At 40.9% G+C, this 20131-nt stretch overlaps 1 protein-coding gene across 1 annotated transcript in view; it reads right to left on the bottom strand.

Moving 5' to 3' along the window:
• The window catches only part of PAPPA (pappalysin 1), a gene marked incomplete at both ends in the record, with an annotated part of 247503 nt that overhangs the window by 191760 nt on the left and 35612 nt on the right, over window positions 1–20131 (bottom strand). The window contains one exon of the mRNA XM_080709626.1: window positions 1983–2128. Coding sequence (XP_080565752.1) covers window positions 1983–2128 — 146 coding nt within the window. The remainder of the gene's footprint in view (window positions 1–1982; window positions 2129–20131) is intronic.

The following is a 20131-nucleotide window of genomic DNA, read 5'->3' on the forward strand; positions in this document are numbered from 1 at the left end:
ATCCAGCACTGAGAAGGGTCCGTGGAGGCCATCTATTCTAACCTGGCTACTTAAGATCTTAAGAAACTGAGACCCAGGCAGGAAAGAGACTTGCCTAATGCCTTATTGGTAAGTAACATCATAGTTGAGAAAGTACTGTGTTTTGGCTCTGGTTTAGTAGGAGTCTCAAACCTCGTACTAGGTATGTATTATAAGCTGATGACCATCTTCAATTAGCCTAACGTTCATATTTGCTTCTGCCCGACTCCTGTCTGTCTGTGTCTGTCTATTTCCCCATCCATCATCTATCTCATGGTTTCCCAATCTCAGCACTATTGAAAGTTTGGTCTGAAAAATTCTTTGTTTTGAACATTATAGAACAGTTAGCAACATTGTTGCTTTCATCTCGTTTTATGCTACTGGCATGCTCCAATTTGCAATAACCAAAACTGTCTCTCTCTCCATTATTGTCAAATGACTCCTACCGGAGAAATCCCCCCCCCCAGTTGAACAACTAGATATTTATCTTCGTATCTATCTCTTTTTACACACTCACACGTTTTATACCCTTAGAAAGCAATTGAGAAATAAGGGCCATCGAGAGTGAACTATGTCTATGGTTTGACTCAGCACACCTTTCATCATTTAGAGTTCCAGACTGTCTCATCTCCAAGTTAGTGTAGATTCAGAGCAGCTGCTGAACTCTGGGTGTATCACTGGGAGACCAGACAGGCCTGAGCATACATCCTGCACTGTTATTCTGCTGAGCCCTGACATTCTCAGATAAAGATGTTCACTGAGTCATCAGTCTCCATTGTTGTAAATAATGGGAACATTCTACCAAGAGGAAAATGGTTAAATCAATTGTAGTGCCTCCTTTCAATGGAATATTATGTGACTATTAAAAATCTCATCTTTAAAGAGGTGGGGATAACCCAGAGGGATGTTTTTGCCTTGTGGTTTTAAGTGAAAAAAAGTTAGTTGGGAACTAATTATAAAACTGTGTAGCATGAAAACATGTAGACAAGAAGAAAGAACAGAAAGCAATATCTATTCTGATTTTAAATATGCACAAGTAAAAACACATGTACACATAGATGTGTATTAGATGAGAGGATGGAAAAATCAAATTAAAGAACTATAGTGTTTGCTTACAGGCCCTGGTTCAGAAAGCACTGTCATTTCTGACTTTGGATAACTGGTTTGTATAAACTTATATCTTGTTTGCAGCTATGCTTAACTTAAATGTAAGAAAAGCTCCTAGTGCTGTTGGTAGGTGGAAGAGGGAAGGACCATTTCTTACAGATTCTCTTTCTCTTGCTTCTTTGCCATCTTTCAGACCAGCCTACAAAGTGCTGGGCCAGGACCATGTGGTTACCAAGCCAAGCAGATGTTGGTATGGTTGAGAAGAGCAGAGGTATAAGGAGAAGGCAATTAGTGCACACAGTCAGAAGCTTGACTTCTGGTTGTACTTCTACAGTGGTTGATGTGTGGCCCTGGGAAATCACCATTTCCCCTCTGGTTCTGAATTTTCCCATTGTTAAAACAGGCCTACATGGACAGGCGTGTTGGTGCATGCTTATAATCCCAGCATTTGGAAGGCTAAAACAGGAGGATTGTGGCTCATGGCCAGCCTCAGCTACTACTTAGTGAGGCCCTTTGAAACTCAGTGAGACCCTGTTTCAAAATAAAATATAGGGCTGGGGGGGTAGCTCAGAGGTAGACTGCCCCTGGGTTCTATCCCCAGTACTGCAAAACAAAAAACAAATTAAAAACAAAAACAAAAATACAGGGCTACTAAGATTGTGCTATTTCCTTCAGAGCACTTTTTGGTATCCAAAATGAGATAAGTAATGCTAGAGAGTTTTGTAAATTAACTAAATAAATGAGCTATTTACCATCGCCATTACTACTTGCACCATCAGAATCATGACCATTATCCTCATGACCAAGTTTGTAACTGTCTTACTCCAAGTTCCTCCTCTGGGATTTCCACCACTCACCTAAGTGCATTAGGGCCTCCTTGTCCCATGGCCAAGTTGCTACTCCTGCCAGCTCTTCCTCTGAGGAGTTTGCAAAGAAAATATTGAGGTGGGTCGATCCATCTAATCTGAGAATGTTCTTCAGCTCATTAACATCCAAGTAGGCTCTGAAACAAAAAAGAACCTTGGCTGTTATTGCCATCCCCCCAAAAGTTACTATTTAAATAATGGGTATTCCCCAAATTCTTAAGAGCTCTTTTGTGCCAGGTACTTTGTTGAGCTCTTTATAAATATCACTTCATCGACTATTCTTAACAATATCATGAGATAAGATAATCTCAGTTTACAGATAATAAAAAATTAAGTCCATGTGAGTTTAAGAAATTTGCTAATATTGCTCAGTTTATACATAGCAGAGTTAAGATTTTAATACAAATGTATCTATAATCAACATTTGGACCTCTAAGGATTCTGCTAAATTAAGTCTGCCACTTAAAAGGAGTACAAATCAAGAACACATACCATGGATAAGAGAACAAGTATCCTAGCCTTGACTTCTCCAGTTTGCTTATTTGCAAAAATATTTGAAAAAAATGGAATTGGAATGCAATGCGAAGTGTGTTTTGCATCTCTATGTGAACCTTGCAAGAATTCATTATTACCCTGTTTTCAATATGAGCAACATGTGTTCCAGCATTTTTACATGGGATATCAAAGTCATAGAAATACTGGCTGGGTTGAAAACCTATTCTTTTTTCACTCAGGCAACATACTACTACTACTACAGACAAGTCTGCATTCTATAAAACTATTTCCTAGTCTGTAAAACAGACTAGAGAGGAATATTATATTTGGGGTTGCTGTCACTGCAAACTGTCATGTCTTGAAAATGAAGTAGCCCTTTGTGCTACAGTAATCAGCTTGTTAATTCATGGAGCAAACATGTTGGAGAATGAGTGTGTGTAAGGGAGGGGCAGGAGGTGGCCACAACCATATCCTAGGTCCTCAAGAAATGAGAACTCCTACCTTGGGAGTATGACTTTCTCATCAGAACAGAAACTATAAATATGAGGGAGTGCCTTCTACTTTGGGTCCACCCCAGGCATATTATTCTACAACTAATGTTCTAAATAGAGAGATACATCTTGTTCCTGTCTTATGTTTCTTTCAGCTCCCATCTTGCCTGGCATCCTGTTACAGGGGTCTTTGACCATCTTACCATTGTCATACCCTTGAGGTAGTAGATGAGATAAATAGCATTTCACATTTATTGGGTTGTACTATGTAGTAGTCTGACTGAGCAAAATTATTTTTTTATAATAGTAAGGAAGGAGACAGTATTTTTATCTCTATTTTCCAGAAGAGGGAGACCTTGATTTCTATATCAGTACACTGGGATCAATAGCAGGTGTCTGGTGCTCCAAACAACTCTTCCATAGGCTACAAAACTATACCTCTATCCCCATGGAAATAGGATAGGCCCAACACTTAGAAGTATTCTTCCAACCCCAGCCTGTCATAGAAAATCCCAAGTTCGTGAGAACAAATGTTCATATGATCATAGTTTTTATGGCATATAAGTAATATAGGTAACAAGATTGGACATAGAGGTGAGGCTTGAGTTGGTCGATTCCAGAGATGGCCACACAAGCTCAGACATGGACCTCAAATCTCTCTGCTGAGTCCTGGCCCCCACATTTGGCTACTCAGACTGGAGGCTTCATCAGAGTTATGATCAATCAGTCTTCTTAGAGAGGGGGGGATGACAAAAAGGGAGAAAAGGATAGAGGAAGTCACCATTTACTAAGCACTTGCTGTATGCACCCCCTGTGGTAGATACATGTGCTGCTTTATTTCTGTTTGGTATTTAAAGCAATGTGCAGAATGGATAGCAGAGCTTGTTCTCAAGCTAGAGCTCTAGGTTTGAATCCAGCTCTTTGGTTTAATGGTTGGGCCATCCTGACTACTTAACTTCCTGAGCCCTAGTTTCCTTGCATACAGAGCAAGGGTGATAATAGTAACTAACCCACAGAGTTGTTCAGAGGATTAGGCAAGCAAATAAGAGAATCATAAGGGCTTAGAAAAAGGTTGGCTGGCAGAAAACACTTGCTACAGGGTTATCTATGCCTATAATTTACCACTATCTTTCAGAAACAGGAAGAAGAGTTCAGAGATCACACAACTAGTGATAAGGCCAGGTACAAATTCAGAGATACCCAACTCTTCCCACCACCTCATCCTCACACCCAGGCTCCCCAAGGCCCATGGATAGAAGGAAAACAATGACTAGAAAGAGAGTTTAAATTCAAAAAAGCTGAGATTTTCTCAGGTCAGCCCTTTCCACAGTACTTTTTCTGATTTGTCCATTTCCATCAAGTGTTCTCTCAGGCAAAGAACACAAATGTTATTAAAGAAATCCACCTCCATCCCATGGCTCTGGGATAAGAAACCTTCCTGAGAGGAGGGTATGAGGTAGAGTTGGGGCGGGGAGATCTTTTAATTGGTTGTTTATTCAGTGGTAACTGCAGAGCCACCCTTTTCAAGAGGTGGTATTTATTCATCCTAGCTCAAATCAGAGATTTGAGATGTTGGAATCTCTTTCTGGCTTCGATGTAGGATTTTCTCATGCTTTGGGAAGTCTCCATTTCCCAAAGGGAGAAGAATCCATGGCAACTAGCTAGCCCCCTGGCCCCAATGGCCTCTCTCCTCCCTGTGTCTCTTGGGAAGACTAACCTATAGGGGGAAAAAAAAGAAAAAGATCTGTGGCTAAACAACTTTCTACTGGCTGAGGGCTTCCCACCAATATGGTGTCAACCATATAAGTTTTTCTCAAGTGCATCTGGGGGAAACACCTTGGGGATAGGAGTCCATGTGAGTATTGACATTCTTTTATCCCTGGAAAATTATGTTTTCCACCTTTGCCAATGGACAGAGGACAAAGTAAAGGAGGTCAAATTTAGAAGAAACAATACAGGCTACAGATATTGCTGATGAGAAAAGAAAAGGACTTACTTAGGGCCGCCTGACCTTACATTCGATAGCTGCAGCAAGGCTGCTCCTGTATATACATTGCAAATTGATCAAATATATTTTAAAAATCATTACCCCTTGGAAAGATAAACCCAAATCTAAAATACTATGTGTTCATTAATATATGTATCAGTATTACTTTCAGATCCATGGGCAAGTTGCTTTAAGTTCCTGAATCTCTTAATCCATGGGAATGCTAGCAAGATTACTTGAGACACACCCGCTCACTGCCAGCACATAGCCAGAAAATATGAACTCCTCTCCATATCCTACCCTCCTGTCTTCTACTGTATCTTCTCCCAACCACCTTTCACCTGTAAATGGAGATTAGGTAAACCACTTCTCCGGGGTGTTGGGAAGACTTCAATAAAAATGACATACCTCCCTCACACCAAGGTGACATACAGAAGGCACTCATTGATTAGGTAACATTTATTGCATTACTGTTATTATTTGATAATGATTAACACCAAAGTCATCATTGCTACCAGCTGAAAATGAGTTCTTTCCCTTCTGAGCCCCTCTTTTTATTCCCAGTACTTATTATCCTGCCTCAAGTTTAATTCACAGTATGAGATACGGGCTTCACACAGCTGGGATCAAGACATTATCATCCCTGTGTTCCTTCCAGAAGGTGAGCTACCATGGATTGGGAGTTATCATGCCCCTTTCTCTTAAATAAAATGATTTCAAAACAATTTCAAAGCAAGTATAGGCCTAGAGGAAGTGAAGTGATTTGCCTAAGGTCATGTATTAGGAATGGACATAAAAGGGCAGAAACAAACTTTTAGGCTCTAACCTGTTTATATGTGGTCTATGGATTGCAGTGATTTTAAGGAACTTAGTAAAGTCACCTCTTCCTTCAAGTAAAACAGTTTTCTGCAAGGATACAAAGCTCAGAGAGCAAACCATGGGAGGGATGGCAGCCCCAGTGTCACTCCTGTGCAGAACCTGCATGGACACCTGGCCTCTTCTCACTACACTCTGCTGCCTGCTTTGCAGCTCGGGGTCTGCATCTGTTCAGTAAGCTTGTGAACTAGATGAGTATTGTCCAGATCATGGTCTACAGAAGGCTAAATCCACAAGAGGCAAATGAGTGTTTAAAGGGAAAGAGTTTCTGAGTCAATGAATTTAAGGCATGCTCGGCTGAACAAGGTTAAATACATATTTTTTATCGCAAAGCATTTTTAGAGCCTTAAATATGCAAAATGAAGAGTAAGGCAGAAAGTACTTGAAGTGTTCCCAAATATATTTGACCATAATTCTTCCCTTTACACACCCTCCACTTTTGCCAAAAACCAAATAACAGCACAACCAACACGGGTTGGGAAAGGTTGAAATAGCTTGGAATGTCCCTCCTAATTTAAATCCCCCTCGCAAAGCCGCCTCTCAAGAACGGTGACTCCATGTCTCTTTTCTTCCAGCAACACATGCACCTGGATTCCACTGGTTGTGGGTCCCCTGGAATGTCTGTTTCAGGGGGCCTATCCCTGATTGCCAAGGCGCCCAGACTTTACCCCTTTGCCAGAACTGCATTTCAAAGCCATGAGTGCAGTTCTGGAGGGAGATCAAAGCTTTCTCAACTCAACTGTCATTAGAATATTTTCTTTATGCATCTCACTCGCTGGTGAGTGCCAACAACATATTTCCTAAATGCACTGGCCTGAGATGGTACAACTCTGTAATAATCTGAATGAGAGGGCTGTCGGGGCCTGTTTTATTGAAAGAGAAGTAAAAGGGAACCACATTCAAAATGCAAAACAACAACAAATCCCTTAAATGAAATCATGGGGGGGAAAAAAGTGCGGGAAGGCCGGAGCTTTTCCAATCTGAGAAACATAGCACATTGGCCCTCTCGTTTTAAAGAAGGTTGGCCAGAGGTGTAGCTCACAAGGAGCACAGGACAAGTCTCATAAGTCTCAATTTCTATTTCAAACACAAGCAGGTCACCTTTCAGCTGAATTCTCTGATGCAGAGCGAGAATGTCATGCCAAAGTCCGGCTCCCTAGAGGTCTGTCTGAGCTAAACACTGGCTGCCTCTAAGATAAGGCTAGTTTTTTTCAGGTTAAAGAAAAAGGCAGCAGAGTGCTATTTTAAGAGACATACTGGGATTCAAATTATGCCTCTTCCACCTAACAGCCCTAGAGCCTTGACTGTGTGACTCAGTCTCTTTGGATCTCAATTTCCTCAACTGTAAAATGGGGGTTATAAAATCTAGCTTAGAAAAAAGGATATAAAATTTCATGTGGTAATTCATAAGAAAGCACCTAGGAGAAAAACCAATTCATAAAAAGGCCCTAAGACGCATAATTCTCTTTTAACCCTTTAGAAGTTTTCAATTCTATATAGGACAACAGGACAGAATAGGTTAATATTGTTCATGGAGCTAAAGGGTACCGGCCCCAGTCTTGAATGCCTATTGGGTTTCCATTCTACTTCTGTACACTGGTCTCCATCACTCGACCAATGTGTTTCTCTTCCTCATAGGAGTGCCAGTTTCTCCAGATCACAGAGCAAGTGCTGTAACTTTGCCCATTTCCAAGTTCTGATTGCAGCTTGTCATTCCCAAGGAGCCCCACAAGTCCATGAACCACGACTCCATTTCCAGAACACACTAGACCATTTGAAAGTGATTATCAAATATAAAGATCAAAGCCACTCAAGGCAAGTCATTAAAGCAAGATAAACCTCAGAATGTTTATTGCATCCATATCCTTGTTTCCAATAACAAGCTTTCTCCAAGCTGTGACCAGTTCTAAAACCTGAATTTCATATTTTATCCCAAGGGTCCTAATGATCTGGACTTTATTCTCTTACTTAGTTTCATCATCAGGGATCCCTACCTCTGCCTTTCTTCTCTATAAAAAGAGATGCAGAAAAGAAAAATAAGTTGGGAGAGTTTATTAAATTCTTGAAATCCTGAATGTTTGGTTTCCAAAATAATAGCTTTTATATGAAAATTTGACACAAAGCAAGGAAAATATTATCATATTTTCCTTACATCACAAATCAAATAATTCTTTGATTCATTTATTGAGTCATTCTTTCATTACCTCCCCCTTTTCCTTAATTAGTTTCTTCCTTCCCAATTTTCTTTTTTTCACATATCATGCTTTTATTCCTTTCTACTTTCATTAATCAATATTTATTGAGATTCTATCAGATACCATGTTTTAAGCTAGACAAAGAGCATGCAAATATAAAAAGAATCACTTTTCATCATCAAAGAATTAGAAGTTTTATGATTAAAGTGAGATGTGTAAATGGATAATCACAATATAAAATGAGAATAACTCTTACCATTTGGGAGGATTTACTATATAATGAAATCATTAAAGTACTCTTGAAAATAATATCATTTTGAAGCTTTACAAAGCCATTATGGATTAAGTATGAGTATCTTCATTTCATAGGTGAAGAAATCATAACTAGGTGAGGGGACCCCACTTTTCCAAGGTCCTTCAATGAATAGGTGTCAGAAGTGGGATAGGACTCCTAGTCTTTTGGGTATCAAAGACAATATCCTTAACCATTAGTTGCTCATTTTTTAAAAAAAATATGCGTTATGATAGGAGAACTGTTGAATGTGATGGGGTGCATGTAACACTGGATATGCCCAGTTGAAGCAGATGAGGTTTTCACATAAAGAAAAAATGGTGATTGGATACTGAACAAACTATGGGAAACAGAGAAAACTGCAGAATCCCCCAAAATCCCAGAGACATGAGAAGAGTGAGAAACTTCAAGACTTCATTCACAAGTGTTATAACGTTGGGAATATGTAAGAAACTTCACTAGGTGAGGTCTGAGGGGTCAGCAATGAATACATTAGGAAAAAACACTGTATACCAGGTTATGCAGAATAGAAAATGTTCTAAAAGCTCTAAGTAGACTCTAGTAATGTAAGTAGACTCTAGATGAATGCAAATTGATCTGGCATGTGAAAGCGATTTTTGAAGGAATTGGGGTGACAGATTAGAGGAAGGATCAAAGTAGAAAACGAGGCATTGACAATGTCATGCAGGAGAAGGCACAGACATAAGTCCATCTATGATAGCAGTATCAGTTCATGGGAGAAGGTTTGATGCTGAGTGGAATAAGTGTCAGAGAAGCTGAAATGACAGGTCTGGTTTCTAGTTTGGTCTACAATAGTATTTTTATTTTATCAGTCTTGGATACTACACATCAAAGAGCCCTTATTGCTGCTCTAACTCTAGGACCAAGAAGGAGATAATTGTCCTGAGGTTGTGACCTCTGCTGAGTTGGTTAGAAATTCAACCCTTAAGAGGATGACTGGTCACAGTTCTCCAGGAACAGGACCATGGTAAATCTAGGTGATGGGTGGGACAGAGGATCCTGAGGATGTGGATTAGAGGAGGCAAGATGCTGACTCAAAGAAGTAAGTTGGGCCAACTGAGGGATCCTCAGACCTTTATATTATTACACAAATATTAAGGTGAAAGTGAATAAAGATTTTTAAGATTGAAAAAAAGGCATTAAAAAAGGAAAAAAAAAACTCCACTCTCATATAAAATAAAAGGTACTTGGATAGTACTTCAAAAGAAAGAATGAAATAAAATCAGAGTGAAGAACTATATTTCTTTTAAATTAGTGCATTTTACCCTAAACTACACAGCTGATAGTTCCCTTACTTTCCTTGTGGAGTTTAGAGACTGTGCGGGCAGAACAAGTGTCAGGACACCTGGTTCCTGGGAAGTGAAGATATACTCGCTTGGCTAATATAAGTCATCCCTCATGTCTCAGCCTAGAGGTAACTCTGGCTTTGCATGTCTGAGTGTGTTGGGCATCCTCAGTGATCTCTCAGCACCCTGAAATTCTCTGTAATAGCTCTTATCCAGCCAGCTACTCATCAATGTGCTGAGAAGAATATCAAGGCTACAAAATCACACTTGTCTTGCACAATTTTCTATATTCTACCACCCATCCTCAGTACTGTGCCTGGCACACAGTAGCCACATAATTATGCACAGATACACAATCTACTGAAAAGCCAGTTCCCTAAGAGTTTTACTTGAGGGTCTATAGTGTCTGCTTCGACAGTCTCGGAGACACATCATGCACTAATTTTCAGAACAGCCTTTAAGGCATGAGGCATCTTCTGCCAGTTAGTGCAAAAGTTGAAGCATAATGTTATGCTCAAAAGTACCCAAACAGTAATGTGACCATCCCTTGTCAAAATATTGCTCTTATAACAGAACTATGGAGTTCAAGGACCCACAGCTTTCTCTTTCTCCACCACCTCAATTCCTTCTCGGAGCATCAAAACCACAATTGCTAAATAGAACAACTGACCACACTTAGCAGAACATGCACAGCTAAGTAACAGCCTTGTGGTTTGCCTTATGCCGAAACACAGCTAAACAAAGGCAAATCACATGTATTTCACAAGTTGTAGCAGTCAGAATGTTTTAGGCACAGGAGGTATTTCATGAGACTATGTACTTTGGCTATAGATTGTAGCCATTTTGACCATATAAGTGATGAAAAGGCTAACTAAACAATATTGGGTTTAGGAAGGATAAATCAAGAATTACATTATCACCAATACGTGTCAATATGGCAATGTCTGAGATTTAGTCTGGATCATGGCTCAGTATGAATCACTTAATCTTGGGCAAATAACAAATTTATTTAAAGTTAAAACAATACAATCATGACAGTGCGTCTAGAACTGTCTGGATGACCTTTACCAAGTCTAATAACTTTTCCAAATGTTGTCTTTCCTAGGGCAAAACCAGAGATAGTTCTCAGAGGGTCATATGCCAATTAATGAGTTAAAGTATGAAGAAATGATGCTGGAAAGAATGAGATTATATTTCAGGCTGTCAAAAGCAGATTAATTTCAAATTGATTTTTGGAAAGAGGATGCCACAGTTAGGGCCTGAAGGAAAATAAAATAGCAGACTTGCAGAATGCCCAAGTGTGGGCACCATCAGTAGGCCTTTATTGGGACCTCAGGGATGTGAGTAGGATTTCTCAACTTGTCACAGAGCATAATTGTTCTTTTTTTGCTACACTGGACATATTGTACCCTTTGAGACAAAGGGGCTGTCAATTCTTTCCAAGGAAGGGATTTCTTTTATTTCTGTAGGTATCTTCAGTGTCAATGTTTAACTCTGTACCTGTTAAACATTTGTACCTATTAAACATATCAACGCTTTCATTTACACCCTTCATTTTTCTCCTATCCATTTGTAAGCCTAGTCCCCACAAGCCACAAACTAGAATTACAGTGTCTGATTTGAGGATAACTTAGCAGGAGCAGACCTTACATTTTTCTGTTTTGCAGATGAAGAATTTGAAGTAACAGAAAGGAAGTGTCTTACTTCACACTGCCCACTAAGTTCCTGGAAAAATGCAGTTACCCCTTTTTTCATATTTGGCTAAACCACAGACAAAATGTATTCTTCTACCATGGATCCTCATGGGAAAGAACTTTCTGTGTCTTTCTTCCACCCGCTGTAAGATTCGAAGACATTTTATGCTTTTGTGGAGTTAATAGTCATCATTTTCCTCTGTGGACATAAAAATTGCTCTGCAGTCAGAAGTCAAACTCAGGGTGAAGAGCTGTGGCTGGCTGGTTGAACTCAGAGAAGGCTGAAATCACAGACATCAGAAGGTTAAAATGGAGACAGTGCTGGTGCCCCTTTACCAGAAGACTATTAAAGTAATGTGGAACACAAAAAAGAGAAAGGAGAAGCAAAGGAGGAAGGAGAAGGACAGAAAGCACCAGTCCAAAGCATAGAAATGCCAGCCAGCCATCCTGTTTCACTTATGCAAACAAACCTGAGAGCAAAAGGCAGCTCTGCTCACATGCTTCCTTTGTGTTTCTAGAAAGTAAAAGTGGTGGCATGGAGGTTCACTCTCAGAAGGGGAGAACCACCCAGTGGTGAGTCTGAAGAAAGAGGCAGACCCATGATCAGTGTCAGCTCAATGCTCCCTAAAAGCCCCACTGGCTTTGTTTTCTCACCTGGAAAAGTATCTCACCCAGTTTCGAGGCTGTCATGAGTGCTCAGTGTCACCCGTGGGTGGAGAATGAGAAATAAGAATGCTGAACATGTTAAACTCAAGGTGGAAAAAAAAAAACAGTGACCTTGTGCCCTCCAAAGGACACCCAGATCTTCTATCTATTCAGGAAAGTAGAGACGAGAATACACATCTAGGAAGGAGAAAAGAGAGGGTCTCCTCAGGTACTGGCATGCTGGAGGGCTCTTCAGGCATGTCCCACCAAAACTGTCCTGGCTTTCAACCTGTGGACTTTGAAGATATGGAGTGTGCCAGGGCAAGAGTCCTCTGTTAAGAGGCAGCCTGTGCTGCTTGGTGTGGTCCTCAGCACATTCTGGGTACCCACCTGGCCTCTGCTTTCTTCCCCACTCACTATTTAGTGAGCCCCACCTGGTATCCCAGACATGCCTTAGTGTTTTGTTGGAAATGCATAGGCTTACTGTGGCATGCAGCTTACCTCTTGGAAAAATGTGTGCATTAGCATTTGGTATGTGCAGGAGCTTTTGGAATTAAAACAAATCTTTAAGAAATGGAACCTGTGAGAGTTAAAATAAAAGGGCTGTTGGTAGTAAAGAGAGATGGATTAGGTCATCTCTGACTCCTACAACAGATCTGAGCTTCTAGTGAGAAAGTTTGGGATTGAAAGGGGGTTGGTAATTTGGAGATATGCATGTAAGAGGTCAGAAGATTTCCCAGGAAAGGAGAATCCTCAAACAACAGAAGCAAAGACAGCTACTATTTCCAGTGCTCAATATGTATCAGATTTGTTTCCAAGGTATGGGGAGAGTGCTATATTTCAAGTCTTTATAAACCACCTAAGGCAGTAGACTTTCATGTCATCCTTGATTTTACAGAGGCAACTGAGTCTTCTGCAAGGATACAGAATTGTTAAGTGGCTTGATTGAAATATCTTTTGTCTCCTAAACCTGTACTGTTATGCTTTTGCTAGACTGGACTGATCTTTTTCCTTATAGGTCATTGGTTTGAGCTCTTCATAAAGCTGTTTTACAGCTCTGGACAGTTCTCTTCTTGACTCCAATAACCTCTGCATTCTCTTCTCAAAGACCAAAATAACATGTGCACAAGTTTCACAGGAAACTTTTGACATCAGTTGGACGTTGCTCAGAAGAAAAGGATGAAGGAAACTCAGACTAAATTAGAGAAAAACAGACCATGTGTACCAGTATACCTGGACATGTATGCTTGTGTATCAACACACAAGCAGGTGTGAAATCTGGAGATGGTTGAAGCATTTAGTAATTCTAACCAGACCATCACTTGCTTGCCTCATTATGACCAGTCCAAGCACACAACATGGGATGGTTCTGAGGAATTATGTCCCCTAACACAGTTAGACATTTGGGTCATTTTCAAAATAAGCCAGCATGCAAACTCAGAAAGTTTGATGTAAGTGATGTGGTCCTTATTTAAAAATACCAATTCTGAGGCCAATTCTAATAAAATAGTATTTTAAAACTGAAAATAATTTAGGTAAATGCCCTCAATTTGTATAGTACAGTTACATCCAGGCTGGTTTTTTTTTTTTTCTTTTAATAAGTCTGGGAAAAGGTAGTCTCTGTAGAACAATGCTGACAGGGAGGAGATGATGTCCATGGTTTCATGCAAGAAGAGAGGAAAGCTCCAACACCTACTATGTGCCAGATACTAGACAAGGTGTTTCATACAGGTGACTCAACTTATGTTTTATGACATGCTACAGGATAGCTGTTATCACCCAATTTTAACAGATGAGAAACCTGTGACTTTTACAGAACTTTGTGCCAAGGTTAGATAGCGCATGTAGAGCAGAGCCAAGACCAAACCCTGGTCAGTCTCCAACACACATAATTTTTCCACTACACCAGCCCTGACTCCTGTTTTGCTGTAATGAATATTAGTCACGTTAAATAAACCCTGATATTCTGATTATAAAATGCCAAGCAATTTCTCTTACATGATTACTGGAAAAGAATGAACAAAGTTACTGAAAAAAAAAAAAAAACAATGCCCCCTTTCATCTGCATGCTGGTTAACTCTTCCCAGAACTCTTTTTGGGATATTATTTTATGTGACCCTCATGGCCACATAAAATAATATGTGATCCAGACTATCAGATAGCATTATTTTTTCAATAGATGTGGAAATGGAGATTCAGAGAGATCAGGAGACATGTCCAAGATTGCATAGCTAAGAAACTGCCCAGTCAAGGCTAAAATCTATGTCCTCAGAATTCTTCTTTCATTCTACATTAGTCTGATTCTTCAAGGTCTATGACCTGAAGAACAAATAGTGGTATCTACCTGTATTAAAGCCCTACTAGACTCACCTCTCTCTTGCACCACCCCTATACCTTCCCTCCTCAATACCTTTTTATCTTTGCACTACTCATTTGTCCTTCCCATAAAGCTCATTTTCATCATTTCAAACCTTGCTCATTCTAGAAACCTGTTTGTGTTCCTTCTTCATCATTAAATCTTTCCTAATTTCTCTGACCACAGTGATCCTTCCTTTTCTTGGAGTTAATGGGAAGCTTACAGTCCTTGTGGTTCAATTGGAACTCAGTTATCTGCCTTCTTACTTATTTTTGAATGACCGAAACAAAATGTCTTTAAACTACAAGAGCATATTGTATCTGTATAGTATTTATCACTGTGCTAGGGATATTTAAGGAAAATATGGATGATGGGTACAAACATGATCAGACTAAATATAACTTTTTCAAGCCCTCATCTGCCTGTTTCTAAAACACAAAGACATTTGGGGTAGGGTAGAAATGAATGGGAGTGAGAACTGAGCCCCTGGGTCTTGGTATGGTTTCATGCCCTATCCCATTGGAAGTTCTGGGTCAGCGCTGCCTTTCCCTGGATGCATAATTTCCTGATCTGCAGCAACAAGGTGACTGTTCACCTCTTGTGCTTCTTTCAGATAAGGGAGTCTCTGATTCCATGCAACATTTTCACACATAGCAGCTAGGAGTAGGACTAGTATGTTCCATCAGACCATTCCAGAAAAGAAGCACAACACTGCACTAAAAATGACTCATTCAAGAAACCCTGATAAGTGGCAAGGGAAGAGAGGTGGGCTACCACTGTCAACAAAGGGTTCAAGGAGGTGACTGCAAGACTTATCACACCCCTTTCTGAGAGAATTCCAGAAGTGTTAACTCAGTTAAAAAATAACAATAATAATGTAAGACCCAGGGGGAATTTCCTTGTTATATTTAACAACAACAACATTAAAGAGAAGACAAAGAGACTGCAGTTGGTTCCCACCAATTTTATATCCTATGATTAGATACTCATGAACAAAAGTGAAGTTCACCTGATGACACCAAAATCTGTGGTTCAGAGGGCTCCAAAGAGAGAATTGGTGGGTTTACTGCATTATCTTCTCCCAGTGAGGTAGTTACAAACCAGAATGTCCATTGACCCTGGACTTCTCGACAATGGGTCTTGTACTCACACCCAAATTTTCGATTTCATTTACAAAATGGCACATGAAATATATTTTGTTTGTTTGTAGACATATCTCATGGTTACAGATGAAGTTTCACCTACCTAGGTCATTTCTACCACTACAAAGAATGGCCAAAGTTTACTTGGAATGTCTTTTTCTGACAGATTGTATTTTAGTTCATGGTGTGTTTTTGTGTCTCTATGACCAAAATACCTGAGAAAAAACACTTAGAGGAGGAAAAGATTGTTTGGCTCATGGCTTGAGAGGTTCCTTTTATGGCTGGCTAGGAGTTAGCTGCTTGTTTCACAGCAGATGAGTGGGGGGAAAGAGAGAGAGAAGAAGAAGAAAAAGAAGAAGGAGGAGGAGGAAGAGAAAAAATAGGAGTAGGAGTAGGAGGAGGAGGAGGAGGAAGAGGAGGAGGAGGAGGAAAAAAAGAGGGACCAAGGAAATACATAGTTCTAAGGCCATATCCCCCCATGAGCTACTTCCTATAGTCATGGCCCACCTGCCTATAGTTGCTATCCAGTACATTCATTCAAATTATTAATCTATCAATGGAATAAGTTTCTAATGAGAATGACCTCATGATTCAATTATTTCCCCACTGAATATTGCTGTATTGCCAATGATGATGTTTTCTGGGGGGACATTCCATAGTCAAGCCATAACAGGCTGGTCACACATAAAGGGTCCTACTGGATGATACCATGGGCTCTTCCCCACAACAGTGATAACGATGTTTTAGCAATGCCTGATAGAAAATTTTTCTGTTATATGAACTGCTCTTTTTGGCTCAGTCTGAATCACAGCCATTCCAATTGCCTCCTTATTCTCCATGCCCTTCCTCTCCCTGCTGCATGCCCTTCTCACACCTCTGCTTGTGCTGGCTTCCCTGTGTTCTGGACATTCTCTGTTCATCTGGAGCCATTCCTCCCTCACCCTCACTCTGTGCCTGTGGGAGGCTGGCCTCTGTGGTCACACTTCGACCTTTGCCTTTCAATTTGGTTCACACATGGAAAGTACTGATGGGAGAGAATGACAATGTGGGTCCTTTCTGGTCAAGTGACTGTAGTGGGGCTGCTTCCCTCTACTGAGAGTCACAGCTGCTACCAGAAAATCCTCTTCATACAGCTACCTTCTTCACACTCAAAAATCACTTGCTTTCCCTTCTTGCCCCTACACACAAGAGTAGGAATGATTTCCTAGGTTTGCAACACTGGTAAAAGCCCCGTGTCTTGTTGCTTGCACTAAACCCTAACTACAGAGTTGTAAATAGCTGACCCTTCAAAGCAGCCCATCCTCAACTCTTCTCAATTCTTCTGTTTGAATGTGTTATCTATTTCCTACCAGGACTTTGATGCTATGTGCCTCTCTACCTCTCATAGGCTGACTATTTCTGGATGCTACTCAAATTATCCCTTCTCCAGCTACCTCGTTTTCCTTAGTTAGAATAAATCTCTGCATTTTAGGTCTCATTGTTAATCCTCAGATCAGATATTATGCTTGTACTTGACTTTCCCATGGAAGTGGAGGCCGCTATGTGGTGAGGAGCACGTCTAACTCATCACAGTGCTTGGTGCATAGCAGAGAGGCTGGGAGAGGCAGACATGCCTGCTAACTACCTATTAGAAAGAAGAGAAAGCATAGATATGTGGGTTCCCAGCATGACGAGGAATAAGAATCAACAAAAAGAATTGGGCAGTACCATGCTCAACCCAAGGCCAGCGAGGCCACTTCCATTACCAGTGCTATAATCCCAGGCATCCTTGTGCAGGGCTGTCAGTGCGACTTATATGCCTCTGGTGATGGGGAGTTCATGCCCCTGCAGGGAAGTACTCCCCTAGAAGAAACATGATGATTGGAGATGGCATCATCTGTTACTCATCTCAAAGCTGCCTTTTATAACTACACTATCCTGGTCTCAGCCATGACCTGGAAATCATCTAGAATAATTCTTCTCCCTTTTCCACAAGACAGGCCTTCGGAGACTTGAGCTACATTTGTCATGACACTGTAGTCATAGCCCTGTGAGAATGTTCTCTTTGAATCAAGTATCCCTAACTGGCTATGTAATAAGACTCCCAGACCCTTAATGCCCCAGCACCCTTCCTTAGCAGCCTCATCTGGCTGCCCTTATTATTGCCTCTTACTAAGGAAATCAATAGTCTATGTAGTGCTAACAATTCCTATTGATTGATTGATTGATTGATTGATGACATTGGACACTGAAGTTAAGGGTATTATACCTCCAACTATACCAGTTACACCTCCAACTTAAAAAAAATTGTGTGTGTGTGTGTGTGTGTGTTGTCTTGCTACGTTTGAGTCTCCCTAAGTTGCTGAAGTTGCAACAAATGCCATCCTTTTCTTTCAGCCCCCCAAGTACAGCAATAATAGACATGTGCCACCATGCCCAGCAACACTAACAATTCTGAAGCAGATCCTGCATACTCCAAACCATGATCCAATTATTTTTCAAACGCATTTACTCAGTACTTCACAACCCTAAGCTCTTGGGATAACTGGGAGAAGACAGTGAGGACAGAATGTGAGGTGAGAGAGGTCTGTGGCTAAGAAGAACATCAGGGTAGGGCTAGGAAACTGGGCTGTAGCAAATGACCGGGTTTGGGAAGTTGGAGTTCCCCTCTCCCCAGGCTTCACCACTAATGAATGTTTCCCTTTGTGGGGCACAAGTGTGTTGGACTCAATAGTCTCTGAAGATGTTAGCAAGTCAGACAATTGACACCACTGGGAGGCCTTCTATGGCCCCACCGCTGGAGCGGAGTGCTATCCTATAGTACACATTCCCCAGAACATGAACTAATAGGACCAAGGGCTATGAGATAAACAAACAACAACAACAACAACAAAACAGTGAGAATTTTAGTGTGTTAAAAAAAAAGTGGTATACCGGCTACAGTGGCACACACCTGTTATTTCAATAATTGGGAAGTTGAGACAAGAGAATTTCAGGCTCGAGGTCCATTTCAGCAACTTAGTAAGACTGTTTAAAAATAAAAACAAATAGTTCAAAGGCAGAATGCCCTGGACCTAATCCCCAGCGCCCAAATAAACAACAAAAAAGGAGGGCTACTTCTCTGATGAAATATCTTCACCTTCTCAGCTGCATTACTGGGGGATCTTATTTTCTCAAAAACATGACTAGAGAAATTGTCAGAATGATACATTTTCATCAATGCTACTCAAAGTGAGCAGTCTGAACTGCTTATGGCACAATGAGTATGAGAGTGGAAACTCAACATCTGGAAACTTCTAGAGAATCGTGTCATTGACACACCATTCTTGAAAGCTTTCATTTTTCTATCAATTAAATCTGTTGTCTGTTACAAAGGAATCAGTTTGTGACATATCAGGAGGATGGAGGAACCTGGCCTTTTGCCATAAGACTGAGAAGTCATGATTTAAATATTGTCTTTACTTATTAAGAAACAAAAACAGTGCGTGTGTGTTTTTGTGAGAGAGAGAGAGAGGAGAGAGAGAATGATTATGCTCTTTATTAAAACCACCGAGAAAAGTCATTTTCACTGTTTCTGTTATGTCTACCTGCCTTCCTTGCCTTCTCTTTCCCTCAACCCCACTCTCCTTGCTCTCTTTTGTTTAAAATCACAAAGAACCTATCACTCTGCAGCCTTCCACAGGTTTCTCTCTGCACACAGGAGAGCTGATTCAGCCAGAACTCCAGCCTCATCAGGGGATAACACATGACCTGAGGGGCTCCTCTGTGGACACACTGCTTTCCCAGCCAGCAAACAAACAGGCCATGGTGTGAATGGTCATAGTGTGGGCACATGTCTGCTCATGGACATTCTGGCCATGAAGTCTTGTGACTAAGGAAAACAGAGGCCACTGGACTCTGTCAGTGTTGTCTGCTGACTGTGGTTTATCTGGAACCTGGGGCTCTGTGTTCTTTCCACACCAGCATCAGGCTCACCAAATGCCAGCTGCTCTTGGTCCTCACTTGAGCACCCACATCAGTTTTCTACCAAGGCTTTACCAAAGCCACTCTGTCACTCCTGTTCTTTAATTCTGCCTCTAACAGATACTTGGATTTAAAAATATCCCCCTCCAGTGTAAGCCTTAGAATGACTAGGTCTGGATTTGAATCAAAGCTATCCATATATTAGTAGAGTATCCCTAGATACATACCATCATCTATTTCCTTGAGCACAATGGGGCTAAGGGTATCCAGCTTCCCAGCATGTGGCAGGTGATGAATAAACATTTGTGGCATAAATAAGTGAATGAGCAAATGAACAGACCTACAAATGAGGTAATGACTTTGAGCTGTGCCCTCTTCCCCATGCGCCCCTTTACACTGGCACGAGGACAGTTCCTGAGGGTCTAGCTCAGTAGAACACACACCACAGATATCACAGAAGACGTGTAGTTAAAATTCCTCTATTTCCCTAACAGTCAATTACAAATGTTATACTCCTGTCTTGTCTCCCCTGTCAAGTTCTGGAAAGGCCCAAATGAGAACAGAGATTATAGTCCTCATGACGTGGAAGGGGCTAGCCACACACTCAGGCTGCTTCTCACATGTCTAGGCGCCATGGGGAGAGTCCACGGGCCCTCCTGGTGCCAGGAGGCTGAGCTGACGTGCTTTCTGACTTGCTGCCAGGCATGACAATCCCCTG

Source organism: Muscardinus avellanarius (genome assembly GCF_963383645.1).
Source record: "Muscardinus avellanarius genome assembly, chromosome: 13".
In the NCBI taxonomy this organism is placed as follows: domain Eukaryota; kingdom Metazoa; phylum Chordata; class Mammalia; order Rodentia; family Gliridae; genus Muscardinus; species Muscardinus avellanarius.